Source organism: Taurulus bubalis (assembly GCF_910589615.1).
Source record: "Taurulus bubalis genome assembly, chromosome: 1".
NCBI lineage: Eukaryota > Metazoa > Chordata > Actinopteri > Perciformes > Cottidae > Taurulus > Taurulus bubalis.
The window spans coordinates 18757356-18775676 of record NC_136589.1 but is presented as its reverse complement, the minus strand read 5'-3'; the positions used below and the strand labels follow the sequence as shown (position 1 = coordinate 18775676).

Here is an 18321-nt window from a genome sequence, read left to right as displayed (position 1 = left end):
AGAGGGTCGACTCTGATGGACCCGGGAGTGGGTTGGGTTCAAAGGTCCAAAAACAGAAGATGTTGAATGCTGTTCAGAGTCCTCTGAGATAAATGTATGATTTGTGATATTGGGCAAAATAAAATAAAATGAATGGAATTGAATGTCGTCTTTAGATAGCGTGGAGATAGAAAGAAAGAAATTATCCTTTATTAATCCCCTTCGGGAAATTCTTCTCTGCATTTGACCCATCCTTGGTTAAGTAGCAGCGGGCTGCCCTGAGAGGCACCCGAGGAAAATCAAGTAACGAATCCTACATGAAAAATATTTAGTAAGTAATTTCGCTTTAGAATAGTCTGGTTCCACGGTTGTTAATAATTCAACAGCTTGTCGACAAACGAGTAAAGCAACTGGTTCATCTGACAACAGAAGAAAAAGAGTCACAAAGGATATATATAAAAAATACAATAAAGGCATTTTTTTATTTTTATTTAAAATAACATTACCACACTGAAACTTAATATGGACCGATAATAAATCATAAACCATTAAAGCTGCTAGTAATGTATTTAATGCATTTTTGTGGCGTGAGTTTTGGTCCTGATAGACAGCCTCCTGCCAAAGGGGAGTGGTTCGATTGGTTTGTGTCCAGGCTGTAAGGGGTCCTCCACAGGATTCTGGAGGCGCACAGGCCCTGTGAGGTCCCCAGGGTCCTGGAGGTGTACAGGTTCTGGAGGGTCCCCAGGGTTCTGGAGGTGTACAGGTTCTGGAGGGTCCTCAGGGTCCTGGAGGTGTACAGGTCCTGTAGCACAGCTAAAGGTCAAAGGTCAGTAGGTCATATCCCTACCATTGCTACCATCAGTATCACTGCTACAGTATTGATGTCTGTACCGCTGAAGTTGTGGTCTACTGTCCCAGACTGGACTCATCCAGCATTCCTAGCTATACCTACAAAACAATTATGTAATTCGCTGATATATCACGAAAATAGAGTACTTCAGTGACAACATTTCTGTAGTTATTTTAACCTTGAACTTAATATTGCTGAACTTTTGAAGGAAAGCGCAGAACAATTTGCAACATTTTCCTCAGATATGATTTGAACCTTTTGTATGACGATTCGTTAATTTTCCTCACGACACGCAGATCTTTAATGATCAACATGTCGGCCTCATGTCTGAAGGAAGGTGTTTTCAGACGGAGTAGAGGTGAGGAGAGGGAAGCCGTCATGGATGTCTGAACGACGTCACCTTCACAGACAGAAGAAGCCGGTAATGTTCCAGATTAAATGTGTTGTGACCCTCTGTTGTCTCCTCTTCACAGGGAGAAGATGGTTCTAGTTTTAAAGAAGGAGGACCTTGAAACAGACACCACCCTGAACCCTGAACCAGTGGAATGTCCTCAGTTGAACTGGTCTCAGCTGTCTGTCAAGCTTTAGTGGCTCAGACTGATCTGAAGATGTTTTCATCTCTGTTTCTGACACATCTTCTGTACGAACACATGCAGAAACAGAGAAGAGATGGTTCTTGCCAGCGTATTTAAAGTCTAGAGTGTCTCCAGGTATTTGTGGGCGTTTCCTCTCTCCTGGTGGATGGTTGTCCGGTTCTTGTCTTAAGAGGTGTCCTTCCTGTCTCTCCTCTGTCCTCTGTCTTCTTGGTTGGTCGTCCTCTACCACGGCTTCAGGCTTTTGGATGCAGTGCCTGTATCTTGTTTGTTGGGAGCTTTGGTGGTTTTCTCCGTCTGCACGTTGACAGGCACCTTGTGATTCCTGAATGTAGTCCTAGCGGTGGCTAACGTTAGCATGAAGAACACTGAAGTCCTTCAGAACTGTGTGTGTAGCTGCATCCTTCATTCTTTTTATGTCTGCCTGTGAAATACATTACTACTAGTTTGGATGTGTGTTATATAAATAAGATGTATTTGTATCAACCACACACGATATGTGTTTAGATTAAACAAGAGACTAATAGTCAACAATCGAGCGTTAACTATTACTGGATATAAAATAAGAATTTTTCTACAACACGTGGCGTATGCTATCAGATCTAAGAGCCAATCAGCTCTCTTGAATGTCTTGGAGGTGATTTAAAAAAAAATCTATTTACTGGTTATGTTTAAATAACAAAATGAAAACAAATGTTTGAATAAATCCATTTCATGTTTCATCCTCTTTGTTTACGCCTCCATGCCTCCACTGGTAACCCCATGTCTAACGGCACAACGTTATGTATCGTGGGTAATTCCCTTACTGCAGACTTATAGAAAGTGTTCATAAAAGATGTCTGAGGCGATCCAAATCGGGTCGACTCCCATTCAGTTTAAAGTGATTTCAAGTTAATCGACGATTACTTTGTTGGCACAATAAAGAACTACAAGTCAGCGTGGGCGAGTCGTCCACATCCAGGTCTCTGGTGGAGACACCCGTCCAACACCTTCACCTTTCAGCTGTTTCACCTCCAACTCTGTTTATCTGATGTTTCACACGTCAGCCACTAGGGGGCAGCCGCACACTAGTGATGGTCCACAGCAAAGCTTTATTACAGAAGTGGTAGTTTATAGAAGGACACACTTTGACACCAACAGTTTTTAACATCGCTCCCATTTAAGGTGGAGGGGAAAGTCCTTTGTGGTCAGTCCACCTTAAGAGAGTCCACAGAGGCGCTCGCTGACGTCCCACAGCCTCCGGGCCACGGCGTCGTCTCGGCCCCGCGGGTTGACTTCCTCCACAGCGCAGCAGGAGAAGTAGCGTCCGCTCAGGGGTTCGATTCCCTCCTGCAGGGAGCAGTGCAGCGTGGTCTGCGCTCCGGCCTCCGGGCTCAGGAACAGCAGCCGGGCCACGGGCTCGATGAAGACCTTCTGCCACAGGCTGACGTTACGGGACAGCTCGGTGCGGACCACCCCTGCAGGAGGAGAGGGGCACACCTGGATTAAGGGTCACCTGCCCTCAGCGTACGGACGTCAGGTGTCACAACCCTCACACATGTTCTCACGTGTCTTTTCAAAATAAACTTCATCGGGTTGCGACAAAGACTGTTTGTGTAGAAATGCCTCTAGAGTGACTTCCCTTCTTTGAACCTCCCACATAGTTCATGTCCCTCAGGAGCTCCAGACCTCCACCCTTCATGAACAAGTTTTACTGCATTTCTAACTCTGGGTTTGCTATTTCATGCATTTGGTTTTGTAGATTTATTATAATGTACTATGCCTTACACTGTAAATAAGGAATGTCCATGTGTAAAATATGATACTTAAGAAAGAATATAAACAATAAGGGGGAGTGAACCTTGTGAAATTGTGTATTCGTATCATGGGGAAAGTCACAGTTAGTTTAGTTAGTGTGTTCACATAGGAGATGTAGGTAGTTGTAGGTAGAGTTGTAGGTAGGCCAGGAATGTGAAATGAAGATGAGCTCATAGTTCTCCTCAAAATGGGTGCCGTACCAGGTCTCCACTTCTCCAGGGGAGGAAACTTGTGCTCTGTACACAGCGGGGTGGAGAGATGACGTCAAGTACTAGGAAGCAAAGCGTGCTGAGGTACCACCTCTGAACCAACCCGAATGCTGCCTCCACCTCTGTTAAACTTATAAACAATTACATGCTGTAATATTAAGCCAATGAGAGACGACAACGGCCATTATATTGATCTATAATATCAAATGTTTTACACCGATTGGTGTGCATAATTTGAAGGCTAGACAGTTAACTGCAGTTAGATATTCAGTGGTCTGTGGACGCTGTGTTTTTGTGCATCCTCGTGTACACTGTACCATCAACTTTTTATTAAATCCATTTTATTGTAACTTACTGAATCTAGAACCTTTTCTTCAAGTCTACCACCCAAAGATTTCAGAACATAACAGTTGTTATACACACACGTGTCAATGAGTACGTTTTAAAATGAGCATTTTCACTCTAACGTAGAAATCCATCCAAACGTCGGCTTGTGAAGACAGAAATAAACAAAAACACCAACAAAGGATGTAAACTATACTCTAGAAGCACGATGATGAAACGATCTACTTCCTGTTTGTGAAGCTACGTTTGGAGGAACTGGAATCATGTTTCCTGCCAGTATGGAGACAGTTTGAGGCAAGGTCTTCTGACCTGCAGGTTACCTCTCATTACCTGGGTGAACGCTGTAGCAGCTGACGGGGGATCCCTTCAGCCTCTTGGCGAGCTCGTGGGTGAAGAGCATGTTGCACAGTTTGCTGTTGCAGTACGCCTGGAAAAACTGCCAGCTGTACCTGCCGGTGCCCAGGTGTCTGTTCACCGCCAGAGCCTGAACACAACAACAAAAACAAGTTTGTTAACACAGTGAGTGTGGGGGGGTCATCATGATGTCAAAGCACACGAAAAATCCTGAAGCTCAAGAACCGGCTCAACGCCGAGTCGAAAGATGGTCCTGAAGTCACGATACCTAAGATACTCAAGTCACAATACACAAGATACTCAAGTCACGATACATAAGATACTCAAGTCACGATACATAAGATATGATACATAAGATACTCAAGTCACCATACATAAGATAATCAAGTCACAGCACATAAGATATTCAAGTCACAGTACATAAGATACTCAAGTAACCATACATAAGATACTCAAGTAACCATACATAAGATACTCAAGTCATGATACTTATTATACGTAAATCGCAGTACGTAAGATACTTTAGTCACGATACTTGATACATAGTCTTAAGTCGCTATTCTTTAGTCAAGGTAATTTAGTCAGTTAATTACAGTTTCTTATATGATAACAAATTGTGTATTGATAAACTATTGTATTGATTGTCGACTAATAGTTCATACTGTAATATGGCTTCACCACATAACTGGTTACATTACATTTAGCCAGTGGTGGGCTGTCAGGGCCTGCTAAGCCTTCACTGTTGGCTTGAACAAAATCACAAAGTTATAGCTATTTTATAATTTAATTGTTTTTCACAAATACATGTATTATAATTATTTTCCCTATCAACTTATTTTCTCATTGCACATCTCCTGTCTTCCTCTGTTGTTCTGCCTTCAGCGCAGTGCAACTGGTTTTAAGGAGAGTTCTATCCAATCAGATTTTTTTCTTCTGTCATGGACTTCAACAAATCAGATCTTTAGTTTGACAAGCTGGGTGTATTATTTGACGTGTAGCGCCTGGAAATGGCATGGACGTATAAGATTGGTCAGTGGGGCACGAAGCTACTAGAAACTTCTAGCTTTTACCTAGAACCAACCTTGAAGCTCAGGCTGAAGCCTGAGAAACTGACTTGCTGGTGGATTTACTGATGACGCCTTTCACACAGAGGGTTACGGGCATGTGGTGAGTGAAATGCTGGTTGTGTTACTATTTTTTACATCTGCAGTCGTAACAAGCCACAGCGCTGTTGTTGCTGCTGGTCGAGCCGGGACTGGGGCCGCGCCTCTCCCCTCACCACGGTGCAGCAGCTGCGCTGGAGATGTCTTGTGTGTGTGCGCAGTGTTTTAGTGTGTTTCGGATTGTTTTGTTATAACTAAATGTGACTGGTTGCGCCCAGCTGTTAAACAGCTGATAGAGTCTATGACTCTTCTGACGGTGATCTCCGGTATAGAATGTGGGCTGCTGGTGAGGGACAGTACAAGTGAGAGGCCTACGAGCCTAGCGTGAGGGGATGGTCTTCCTGTCTGAACTTACGCTAGAGCTTCATGGGTTTACACAAAACAAATGCGCAGGTAAAAAATGCACAGCCCACCACTGTATTTAGCTGACGCTTTTATCCAAAGAGACTTCCATTTCATTCTATACACCGTAGACACAGCAACGGGGAGCAATTTGAGGTTGAGTGTCTTACTCAAGGACACATCGACATGGACTAGCGGCACCAGGGATCAAACCTCCGATCCTCTGATTGAAAGACGGGTATGCTAACCACTGAGCCACAGTCGCCCTTCGGTTCTATCTGAAGTACACATTGATCTCAAGATGGCGCCGAAGATGGCTGCCTCGGTGGGTCGGTGCTCTCTGTTTTGTGTTGTTTTTGTCTTAAATACTGTTTTCTGCTGCGATTCCCGGAGCTCTTTCACCAGAGATGAGCTCATGAACATCAGGGGATCAACTCCAGCGGACTTATTTCCAACTTTTTTAACTTCTGTGGAATTACTGGACACTCTTGTGAAAGGTGCGCTCACCTTGGCTCGAGGGAATCGTAAACGGGGATCTCTTACAGCGCTGCCGGGAATATTTCTCTCCAACGTCCGCTCATTGTGCAATAAACTGGACAAATTCCAGCTTCTTGTTGGGAGAGACAGAGACTTTTCTTCTTCCTCCGTTCTATGCTTCACGGAGACCTGGCTCTGTGGATCGATACTTGACTCCGCGCTCCAGCTGGCTGGCTTCCAGCTGTTCAGAGCGGACCGCGACACGGAGCTCTCCGGCAAGACAAAGCGTGGAGGAATCTGCTTCTACTCCAACAACGGCTGGTGTAACGACGTAACAGTGATTCTACAATACTGTTCGTCGGACCTGGAATCCCTGATCATCCACTGCAAACCCTTCTACTCCCCACGTGAGTTCGCTTCATTCATCCTGTGTGCAGGAAGCACAGCGGACACTCACCGAGCAGATACGGTGTGTGTAGCGGACCTATCCGGACTCTTTAGTTATTGTCCTTGGGGACTTTAACAAAGGTAACCTCAGCCATGAACTCCCTAAATACAGACAGTTTATTAAATGCCCTACTAGAGAGAAGAGCATTCTGGACCACTGCTACACCACAATCAGTGGGGCTTATCACGCCGTTCCACGTGCTGCTCTGGGAAAATCTGACCACATGGTTCACCTAATTCCCTCATACAGGCAGAAATTAAAGCTTTGCAGACCTGTGGGGAGGAAATTCAAGAAGTGGACCAGAGAAACTGCAACAACACTCTGCTTCTGTCTGGAGAGGGCTCAGGCAGATCACCAACTACAAACCCAAAACCCCCCACACCATGAACGACCTCCGCCTGGTAGATGAGTTGAACGAGTTCTACTGACAGAAACCCTGCAAAGCAGCGGGCCCGGACTCTGTCTCCCCCGCCACCCTGAAGCACTGTGCTGATCAGCTGTCTCCGGTGTTCACAGGGATCTTCAACACCTCCCTGGTTCACCTACATGGCCAACAGGTCTGTAGATGATGCTGTGAACATGGCCCTCCACTACATCCTCCAGCATCTGGACTCCCCAGGAACCTACGCCAGGATCCTGTTTGTGGACTTCAGCTCTGCCTTCAGCACCATCATCCCGTCTCTGCTGCAGGACAAGCTCTCCCAGCTGCAAGTACCCGACTCCACCTGCAGGTAGATCACAGACTTCCTGACTGACAGGAAGCAGCACATGAAGCTAGGGAAACACGTCTCGGGCTCTCGGACCATCAGCACCGGTTCCCCCCAAGGCTGCGTTCTGTCCCCTCTGCTCTTCTCCCTGTACACCAACAGCTACACCTCCAGTCACCAGTCCGTCAAGCTCCGTCAAGAAGTTCGCGGATGCCACCACCCTCATTGGACTCATCTCTGGTGGGGACGAGTCCGCCTACAGGTGGGAGACTGACCACCTGGAGACCTGGTGCAGCCAAAACAACCTGGAGCTCAACGCCCTGAAGACAGTGGAGATGGTTGTGGACTTCAGAAAGAATGCAGCCCCACCCGCCCCTCTCATCCTGTGTGACTCCCCCGTCGACGCTGTGGAGTTCTTCCGCTTCCTGGGCTTCATCATTTCTCAGGACCTCAAGTGGGAGCTGAACATCAGCTCCATCACAAAGAAGGCCCAGCAGAGGATGTTCTTCCTGAGGTAGCTGAAGAAATTCAACCTGAAAATGATGGTGCAATTCTACACTGCCATCGTTTAGTCCATCCTCTGCTCCTCCATCTCCGTCTGGCATGCTGCAGCCACTGCCAAGGACAAGACCAGGCTGCAGCGCATCATCCGCTCTGCTGAGAGGGTGATTGGCTGCAATTTGCCATCCCTCCAGGACTTGTTCGCTTTCAGGTCTCTGAAGCGAGCTAGAAAGATTGTAGCTGACCCCTCTCACCCTGGGCCCAACCTGTTCGTACCTTAGTACCTTCCCTCTGGCAGGAGGTTGAGGTCCATCAGGACCAAGACCTCACGCCACACCAACAGTTTTTTCCCGTCCGCAGTCGGGCTCATCAACAGAGCCCGGGTCCCCCACTGACTGATTCTGTCACCCGCTGGACTATTTTTCTGACTACTTTTCTGACTTTTTTCACCCCCAGGACTATTTTTTTCATTCTTTTCTTTCCTCTTCTTTCTTCTTACCGGTCACTCCCCTGCACACTTCATATTTACACTCATGCCACTTAACATACACTTTAACTTAAACACACATGTCACTTTAACATAAACTTAATTCAATTCAGTTCATTTTATATATAGCCTATATATAACATCACAAATACAAGTTAAATACTTACATTAACGTTATCTGTTTGTCTGAGCTCTTTATCTTATACTTGATTTAATATAATTGCACTGTTGTTGTCGTTGATTGCTGATTGTTGTTTGTCTCGTGTCTAATGTATGCACCTCCTGGCTAGAAAAATTCCTCGTTCGTGTAAATATTCCTGGCAAATAAACGGTTTCTGATTCTGATTCTGAAGAGGTAACACCTGGACCAGGTCTCTGGACTCACCTCCAGGTCGATGTGTCCCCAGCGGTACGCCATGGAGGACACGGTGACCACGCGGCCACCGCCCGCCTCCGTTAGGAGGTCCAGCAGCAGGTACGTCAACAAGAAGTGACCCAGGTGGTTCACCCCGAACTCTATGCCGAAACCGTCTTCTGTCCGCCCGTCAGCCACCAGACCTGCAGGACAGACAGGTGTGCATTTTAAAGAATGGTACATAACACAAATGTATACATTTATAGAAAATCTAAATGTAATCAATTAGAACATAAACATGATTACAAAATGTTAAATACAATTTGTTTGATAAAGAATATTATGTATGATAATAAACTGAACTCTTTGGCACTGAGGCCTCAGCAGGTCTTAATCACACTGAGCGACAGAGAAACCAGTAATGATTGATGGCTGCATTCCACATCAGGTGTGCTGCTTCGTTGGTATTGCACCGGCCGGCTCACCTGCACACCAGTGTGACACCCGCAGGTGCAATACACCAGTGTGACACCCGCAGGTGCAATACACCAGTGTGACACCCGCAGGTGCAATACACCAGTGTGACACCCGCAGGTGCAATACACCAGTGTGACACCCGCAGGTGCAATACACCAGTGTGACACCCGCAGGTGCAATACACAAGTGTGACACCCGCAGGTGCAATACACCTGTGTGACACCCGCAGGTACAATACACCTGTGTGACACCTGATTATCTGCAGGACGTGATCAGCTGATCACACTTCCTGTGTTAGAAACATGATTATTTAAGGAGCTGCAGGCTCAGGTGTTTTAGAGGACTGGATCCCGTCCAGGTGAGCTACTTCCTGTCCCGTTATTGGTTCCACGTCTAATGTCGACTGGAGGTGAACCTGGAACAACCGGCCTGTTTTCATCCACTCAGCCTTTATTCTGGAATAATGACCCGCCTGCCATCACAACCATTGGGAGGAGCCTTCACTTAACCCTTCAGGGTCTTAGGCCTCATTCTCAATAATATGGCCCTAAAGCTGAAAAATTGAAGCTCGATTTTTGAAATTCTTCATATCTCTTGTGAAAACATAACTTTACTCATGTGGACAAACTGTTTTGGTGGTAGAAATTGGTTTACCAAAGGTCTTAGGTTCACAAAAGCAGTGGAATATATGAATAAAATGGTAGATACATGTAAATAAATGTCTAATACCACATTTTGTATTATTGTTTTTTGAGGAGAAGTGTTGTCTGTCACTACTTTCATCAACATGAGAGAGGGACTGAAATAAAATGAGACTGAGGAATGACATGTGTGCAAATGAAAAATGTATATTACAACAGTTTTTGTTTTCCAACTAAATATGTACTCTAGAAAAACGATCTATTCACAATGTCTACACAATGTGCATGTTTCAGTTTTGTTTTTTCAAGAACAGTTTTCAGAACAAGAACATATATGCATATGTTCTTGTTCTGAAAACTGCTATGTACTCTTTACCAGCGCATGGTCATGTGTCGCGTCGCGCAGAGTACAACTGAACAGCTGATCGACGCACAACTGCCATCTCTCTGTGGCCAGTGTTTGTTCTGCAGTACACTGCACGAAAACACTGGTTTTCAGCTGGTTTTTAGCTGGGTAGTGTGTTGCCTATCTAACTGAAAACCAGTGTCTTTTTGCAGCGTAGGTGCCTTAGGGAGTGAGTGTTCATTGGGTAGTTTCACACAGGCAACTCCACAGGCTGTGATCTCCTGTGAAAGTCACATAGGAGCTCACAGAGCAAGTGGTGCGAGCTCCAGACTCTGGCACATCTAAAAACATCGGATTCATATTTATGTGCCGTGTCTTCGCGGAGCTATTAATAGAAACATCCCGTAAATATCATAATCCGCGCCGACCTCAAGAGGGTTAAAGGGCCAGCGTGTACGATCTGGTGACATCTAGTGCCGAGAATGCAGGCGTGTGTGCGTCCGTGCGTGCGTGTACCAGCGTTGTTGATGAGCAGGTCCAACCTGGACTCTGTTTTCAGGAAGCGTTCGGTGAAGCAGCGGACTGACTTCAGACTGGCCAGGTCCAACTGCATGAAGAGGACGTCAGTACTTCCTGTTTCCTGGAAGGAGATCACCACCATCATCATCACCACCACCATCAGGTTACGACATGTCGTATATCTATGATAAGACCACAGACTCAACAAAGAGCCAGATGTTTATGTCGTCACACTGGAAACCAGAGGACAGTTGTCCTCCAGCGAACGCTTCAACTCCTTTCAGTTTATACTCAGCATACACTTCAGGTCCTGGTGGTAAACTTGTTAGAGTATTTGACTCGTTCACGTCGACTCCTTTCATCGCTCACATTCAGCTCCTTTATGTGTACACTTCAACTGCTTTCACTGCTCGCACTTCAAACAACAACACTGTGATAATTAAAAGGCATTTCTCTCCCTCTCTCTCCTCCCTCCCTCCCTCCTGGCCTTCCTTTTCTCTCCAGTTTTTACATTTGAAATAGAAATTGCCCTTCCTGTCAGTAAACTTAAGCTTTTGTTGGTGCTTAAATAAAATCAAATTTAATAAAGTTAAGTTAAATAAATGAAATGACACTACACAACATGTTTAGCACTTCAGCTGCTTTCACTGGCGTCAGCTTCCTTCAGAAATAAAAAGTAATGCGACCGACCGCTCCCTAACAAGCCGCCACATGTTGCCGTCAGAGGGATTTCTGAAAGCGCTTACTCCTCCTCCTCCTCCTCCTCCTCCTCCTCCTCCTCCTCCTTCTCTTCTTCCTCCTCCAAACCACCACCAGCATCACCACTTCCTCCTCCTCCTCCTCCTACTCACCTGTTTTATATCCGCGATGGCGACCTCGGCCTTGACCCGGTTCCGGCAGGCCAGGATCACTCTGGCTCCCTTCCTGACGAGGTGCCGAGCCGTGGCTTTCCCGATGCCGGTGTTCCCTCCTGCAGCAGGAAGACCGGAACACGTTACAGTTCCCCATGCCCGTCCAGGTACGAGATCCGAGCACGAAGAAGCTGCAGCAACACCTCATGAGGATCAAGACCTGCCGGACCCACCCGCCCCAGGGAAGAGACTGGATGCTAAGCTAACCACCTAGGACCCGAGGCCCCTCCACTACCCAGCATGAGCCCAAGTCCTAAGAGACCTGGATTCATGAAGAGGACCAGGATCAAGCTGCAGGACTCCGGGGGGACGAGAGGAGCTGGACTCAGTTTATGTTGTTTACGTTCATTATGATTCATAAAACCTCTCCTGTGCTCCTTTTGTTTGTTGCGTTTGTTGTGTTGCTTCATGACAATAAATTACCCTTAAACCCTTAAACCCTGAACCCCTAAACCCCTAAACCTTAAACCCTGAAAAAAAAAAACTAAACCCTGAAACCTCTTAAACTCCTAAACCTTGAAACCATTAAACCCTTAAAAAAAACTAAACCCTTAAAACTTGAAACCCTTAAACATCTCAACGTCTACTGGTGGAATGTCAGCAGGTTTGGTAAAACCAGTCGTGTTCCCCAGAGGATGAATCGTGACATTGTGTTTACTGCAAACTAACAGCTAATGTTAGCATGATAACAGCTGGTGAACATGTTTACTGGATCACATTTGTTTTTAGAGTTTTAAGATAAAAATGAGATCAAACTTTGTTTTTATTTGGAAATTGCTCTGCAGAAGTTACAATAAAGAAAGAAGAGTTAAAAAACTAAATGTTCAACACAACAACAATAGCAACCAGAGAAACAATCCAGAAATATTCTATCCTATTTCATCTTTTTTCACCAATTTTTATTTATGTTTCTCAATTCATCATTTATGTTTCTCAATTCATCATTTAGACAATAACGGAAATAATGAAGGTCTTTAAATGCCTCTATAATATATATATATATATATATATATATATATATATATATATATATATATATATATATATACACACACACACACACACACAACTAATAACCAGTTCCTTTAAATACCCCACAGTTTTCTTAGTTTAATTTACACCAGTGACACCATGACCAGTGAAATAACACCAGTTACCCAGTACCTGCTTCAGGCTGCCCACCTGTGGTAGCCCCGCCCCCCGCGGCCGGCCGGACTCACCTGTGATGATGACGGTCTTTCCGCTCATGGCAGCATTGCCTTTGCATTTGGAGCCTCTGAAGAGCGTGCGCATGAGGAACACGTAGCCGCCCAGCAGCACCGCGACCAGCAGCAGCACGTGCAACATGGTCTGGAGGTGTCTGGTGGTCTGGAGGTCTGGCGTGGTCTGAGAGCCGCCGAACGCCCTTTATACACCTGCCGGGACTCACCTGTCGGACCGGTCCTGCCGGCTGAGGCGGGCCGGGCCGTGGCGGCTCGGCTTGGTCCGGTCAGACCGGTTCTGCCGTCGGTCCGTGTTTCACCTGAAAATCCCGCTGCCGTTTGATCTTTCACCCACTGAGACGCCCAGGTAGAGGACTTCCGGTGCGAACCTTCAAAACAAAACCCCGTGGACGAATTATTCTTCATAAAAATGATCAATCAAATTATTTTTATTTTATTAACGTTAATAATAATAATAATAAAGTTTATTTATTCAGTATTTATCAAAACAACTGTTGCACTGTGGTTTATCTAAATAATAATAATCACTGAAACAGACAGAAGAAGTTTTAGTATTAGTAAATATTTACTTTTGTCCCATAAATGTACTTTGTGTTATTAAATGTACTTCTTGGTCGATTACTTTGTCTTTTATTTTAAATGTTTCATTACTTCTCTTTAACATGGAGGAGATGCAGAGGTTCTACAGAGGCCGGACTCACCCCTAAACCCTCAAACCCTGAACCCTCAGGGATTTACTGACGTCAGCTGCTAAGTGGTTGAGTGTGAGAGGCTGTGAGGGCTTGTACTGGTGTAAACATGGGAGAACACTTTGCTGCAACATATCACGTGACTACATAAAAAAATATTGTGTACAATTGTGTATTTATTTTATACTTTTTATTCACTGATTTGAACGTCTTCCTCACGAGATGAGAAATCATTTTAAATGATCTATTTACTAGTTTTTGTCAAAACGAAATGTTTGATGAATGTAGAAAAAATATTATTATATATATATTCTGCTTGCATTCCTCTGATTTCATGTGTTTGTATGTTCCATCTTTAATCCGTAATGTTGTAGTGTAAAGGTATTTTATCAGGCTGAACGCCCACGTGTCTTGTTTGTTTACCACCTTCTTTTTTTACGTCTTCATGCTTCCATTGGGAACTGCGTGTTTAACGTCACATTGTAATGAATTGTGGGTAATTTCCTTAGGCATGGGCTGCAGTCGAATAGTCCATTTTGGTTAGGAACCTTCCTAACTGAGTGAAATGACCCGGAAGTACCAAAGTGGCCGCCATGATAAGTGCCGGTCGAATTGTCCAAATGCAAAGGAAAGGAACTTCAATGCTTCCTAACTTAGCTCCTTTAGCATAGGAACCACTGGACCTTCCTTTACGAAAGGAAAGGAGATAATGCCAACCCACAATTCCTTGCGACGGCAACATTTAAAATGACGTATCATTTGGCCGTTCACGAGAACAAACTATCATGACCGACAAACGCAGATCATGTAAATAACCGTTGCTATAATTTTGGAATACTTTCAATAATCTGTTAAACCGGCTGGCAAACTACAAACATTACGTTGCTGAAAACTGCTGTAAAGTGATGAAACTGACGTATTTGATATTCTCTGGTGTTGAACTGCAGCTTCAGCCCTCATTATTTTATTTGATTTGACTTCAGTTACAGAAGCTTTAATGAAAGAGTTAAACTGGACGAGCTCTTCACTCTGAGTCATGTTTCTGATTATCATATCCCTTTATGTTGTTATGGTTTATATGCAGATTATAATCTGATCATAAAAATATGCAGACAACAGTTTATGAAACACCACACAACTCGTGTTGACTTTATGTGTTATTGTAATGTGACAAAATAGTTGATTAAAAAGACGATAATCAGAAACATGACTCAGACTCAAGAGCTCGTCCAATTTAACTCTTCATCAAAGCTTCTGCAACTGAAGTCAAATCAAATAAAAGAATGAGGGCTGAAGCTGCAGTTCAACACCAGAGAGAATATCAAATACATCAGTTTGATCACTTTACAGCAGTTTTCAGCAACGTAACGTGCGTAGTTTGTCAGCCGGTTTAACAGATTATTGAAAGTATTCCCAAATTATAGCAACGGTTATTTACATGATCGTCTGTTCTCGTGAACTGCCGAATGATACGTCACTTTAAATATTGCCGCCGCAAGGAATTGTGGGTCGGCATTATCTCCTTTCCTTTCGTAAAGGAAGGTCCAGTGGTTCCTATGCTAAAGGAGCTAAATTAGGAAGCATTTAAGCTCCTTTCCTTTGCGTTTGGACAATTCGACCGGCACTTATCATGGTGGCCACTTAGGTACTTCCGGGTCATTTCACTCAGTTAGGAAGGTTCCTAACTAAAATGGACTATTCGACCGCAGCCCAAGAGTCCATAAGGGTGGAGATTGAGATTGGGCCACTGAGCACCTGAAAGCCTCACTGAGCACCTGAAGGCCCCACAGCTGGAATATAAACGTGTCCCTGAATGCATCACCTGTCCACATTCTGTATGTAAAGTCTGAAGAGCTGCAGCGCCACCTGGCGGCTGATTGTAGCAGTGAAGCACCAGAACCTTTACTACAGAACCCGTTCTGATGGAACAGAACCCTGATAAAGAAGTCGAGTTTCACACAAGAAGGTTCTTGGGCTTCTAAATGCTCGTTGTGCAATGAATCCACTCAGAAAACAGCTTTTAATTGTATCCTTTTCATCTTGAAAACATAAAATACACTCATCGTGAAGTTATTGTTTGTGTTTATTATAAATGTCCTTAGTTTAGCGGCTCAGGTCTTCCAGAAGTTCGGGTTCTGGCTCAGCTTTCTCTGGAGGTTCTGGTACCACTTGAGGACGCAGCTGGACGGGATGAAGGTCTCGGACGGGTTCGGCGTCATCTGCGCCTGCGTCACGGCGAACGACGAGGCGAAGTTGTACAAGCTGTCCAGCGTCTTCTGGGCGAACTGCAGGAACGAGTCCCCGGTGGACGCGGTGGACCCGGACACCGGGGTCTGCTGGGCCAGCTGGTCCAGAGCCTCCACCGAGACCCCGACCTGAGCCACGGAGGAGGAGCAGGAGCCGAAGGGGTGCGACCCCCCCGCCTGCCCGGCCTTCAGCCCGGAGATCCGGAAGAAGGCGCTCGGCTTCTCGTTGGTGATAAAGCCGAGCAGCTGCCACACCGGGCCCGCGGCCCCCGGGACCGGGACCGAGAGGTACACGGCTCCGCCCGAGCCGGCGGGGAACGGGACCGTGCCCAGCATGAAGACCGCCACGTGGTTCACGTGCTCGTAGTCCGGAAGATCGAACACGAACTTGTCCGAGGCGACCTGCGCCGCGTCCGTCTGCACCAAGCGGCCGGCAACCAGACAGCCGAACATCGCGGAGGATCACCGGGAGAAGACGGCGGGAAGGCCCGAGAGAACTTCTAGCAGTTCGTTGTGGCTGCTCGACGATCGACCGGACGTCCTGGATGAGGAAGGGTGTGACCTTTATACGGACGGACGGACAGGCACATATTAATATTCACCCATTCATCTGGACTGACAGGAAGTTCTCCACCCCTTTACGCGGACTGACAGGCAGATCCAATATTCACCCCTACAGGCGGTTCATGTGCAATACTAGTGTGCAATACAAATACTGTGTTTTTTGTGTTTTTTTACGGTTTACTTTTTATTATTATATCTTCCCTGTTTTATTAGTTATTTATTCTAATCGTTTTGTTTACTGAAGACTTGCTGTTGCACTTTGCTGCTGTAATACTGCAAATGTCCACACTGTAGGACTAATAAAGGATAATCTAATTGTATTTTATATAAATATAAAGAGTGTATGTATGTGTGTGTATGTGTGTGTGTGTATATATATATATATTTGTGTGTATATATATATATATATATATATATATATATATATATATATATATATATATATACTGTATAAAATAATAATAATATATAAATATGTATTGGTGTTTTAGTGCATTTTGAACGATAGGTGATTTTTTTTAGTTTACATATATTTATTATACCTTCATTTTTTTGTAACTTATTTAATACACACAAATATATATATATATATATATATATATATATATATATATATATATATATATATATATATATATATATATATATATATATATATGTATGTATGTGTGTGTGTGTGTGTTTGTCAGCAGAATAAGCAGTATCAGAGCTGTTGGTAGCCGTGGTGAATATTTGGGTTTAGTGAGGTTTAAATCGTGCCTCACACGATCAAACACATGTTATTATTATGGTTATTGTTATTATTACGAAACAAAACAAGCCTCGATCTGTAGACCCAGAACTCTGTTGTAAAAGTGTCCTGCCTGGGAGACCAAGATCAGGGTTTAGGCTGACTCCACTCTGTTGTTGGCGTGTACGCGCTAGATGATTCGTGGATCGACTTGGCAGATCCAGAGCAGCTAAGATTGCGTCAATGAGCACGACCGGAAGTGAGAAATTAAAGCAAAAATGGCATTAAACGACATAAAAGTCGCAATAAAATCACCTGGGAAAAAAATACATGTAATAAATCATGTTAGAGATATTAGTTGGCACTTTTAATGTTGTATTTAAATTTCAATCAATAAATTCCAGTTAAAGATTTTGCGCAACTGTACTGAAATTAATATTTATTAATAATAATCGAAATGAAGAATAACATCTAAATGTACATTTTGTAATATTGAACCAAAGTCAGTTATCTTTTCAAGTTATAATACACTTAATTTACCCCGAGGGAAGTACTCGTACAGGAAGTACTTGTACAGCAGTTGGAGTACAAACGAGGAAACAGTAATTATATCAGAATAAATCGAGGGCACGTTTCTTCTTCTTCTTTATTGAATTGATTAAAAAGAGTTTTCAAACAAACGTGACGTGTTTTATTGTGAAAGCGTGATCCGGATAAGCTGTGTATATGTTTCCGGTGGCTTGATGCTGACTTCTCTCCTGGGGTCGGTTCAGTCCGGTGACGTTCACAGCAGCAAAGCAACCGGAAATTAACTTTCCGTTCGGTGGTTTTCTAGCGGACACTTTTCCGTTCCGTTCACCGGCATTTACCGGACAGCAGCCGGTAGGAAGCTCCGTTTTGATCGGTTTGCCTCTGAACTTTTGCTCGTTAGCTAACCGGTTAGCCATCCGATGCTAGCAGGAGGCTGTTTGTTGTTAATATGAAATAAATAGAAAGTTTCTCTATTAATCCCGCGGCAGCAACAATTATACAGGTACGCGGTTAAATATATGAAATGCACAATATGTACAAACAATAGAATAATGTTATATGAAATAACAATATTAGTAATATTAGTAACGATACTCTGAAACTGTTTGTTTCAAGTCTTTATTTTAATGTTATTTACAACAATAATAGTTGAATATTAGATTACTAGTTCTCAACTATGTAACTCAAAATATTTAAAATAAAATAAAAAACAATTTATCAAATAGTGTAAAAGATGATTCATAGAAATTAAATGACATAACTTGAAAACATTTAATAAAAGGCATCGAGTCAAATCTAATGACACGAATCAAACATTATTCACTAATAAACACACAT

At 44.1% G+C, this 18321-nt stretch overlaps 2 protein-coding genes across 2 annotated transcripts; both read right to left on the bottom strand.

The window, feature by feature from the left end:
• Nucleotides 1-2013: 2013 nt before the first annotated feature.
• Nucleotides 2014-13039, bottom strand: LOC306733951 (dehydrogenase/reductase SDR family member 13-like). Its single transcript, XM_079215266.1, has 6 exons — nt 12722-13039; nt 11442-11560; nt 10588-10711; nt 8638-8810; nt 4104-4257; nt 2014-2879 (listed from the first exon to the last, which is right to left on the bottom strand). Exons 1-6 carry the CDS (start codon nt 12846-12848, stop codon nt 2620-2622), a joined length of 957 nt encoding a protein of 318 aa, XP_079071392.1. The 5' UTR covers nt 12849-13039; the 3' UTR covers nt 2014-2619.
• Nucleotides 13040-15447: 2408 nt separating this feature from the next.
• Nucleotides 15448-16463, bottom strand: hikeshi (heat shock protein nuclear import factor hikeshi). Its single transcript, XM_079223484.1, has one exon. It carries the CDS (start codon nt 16110-16112, stop codon nt 15525-15527), a length of 588 nt encoding a protein of 195 aa, XP_079079610.1. The 5' UTR covers nt 16113-16463; the 3' UTR covers nt 15448-15524.
• Nucleotides 16464-18321: the final 1858 nt, after the last annotated feature.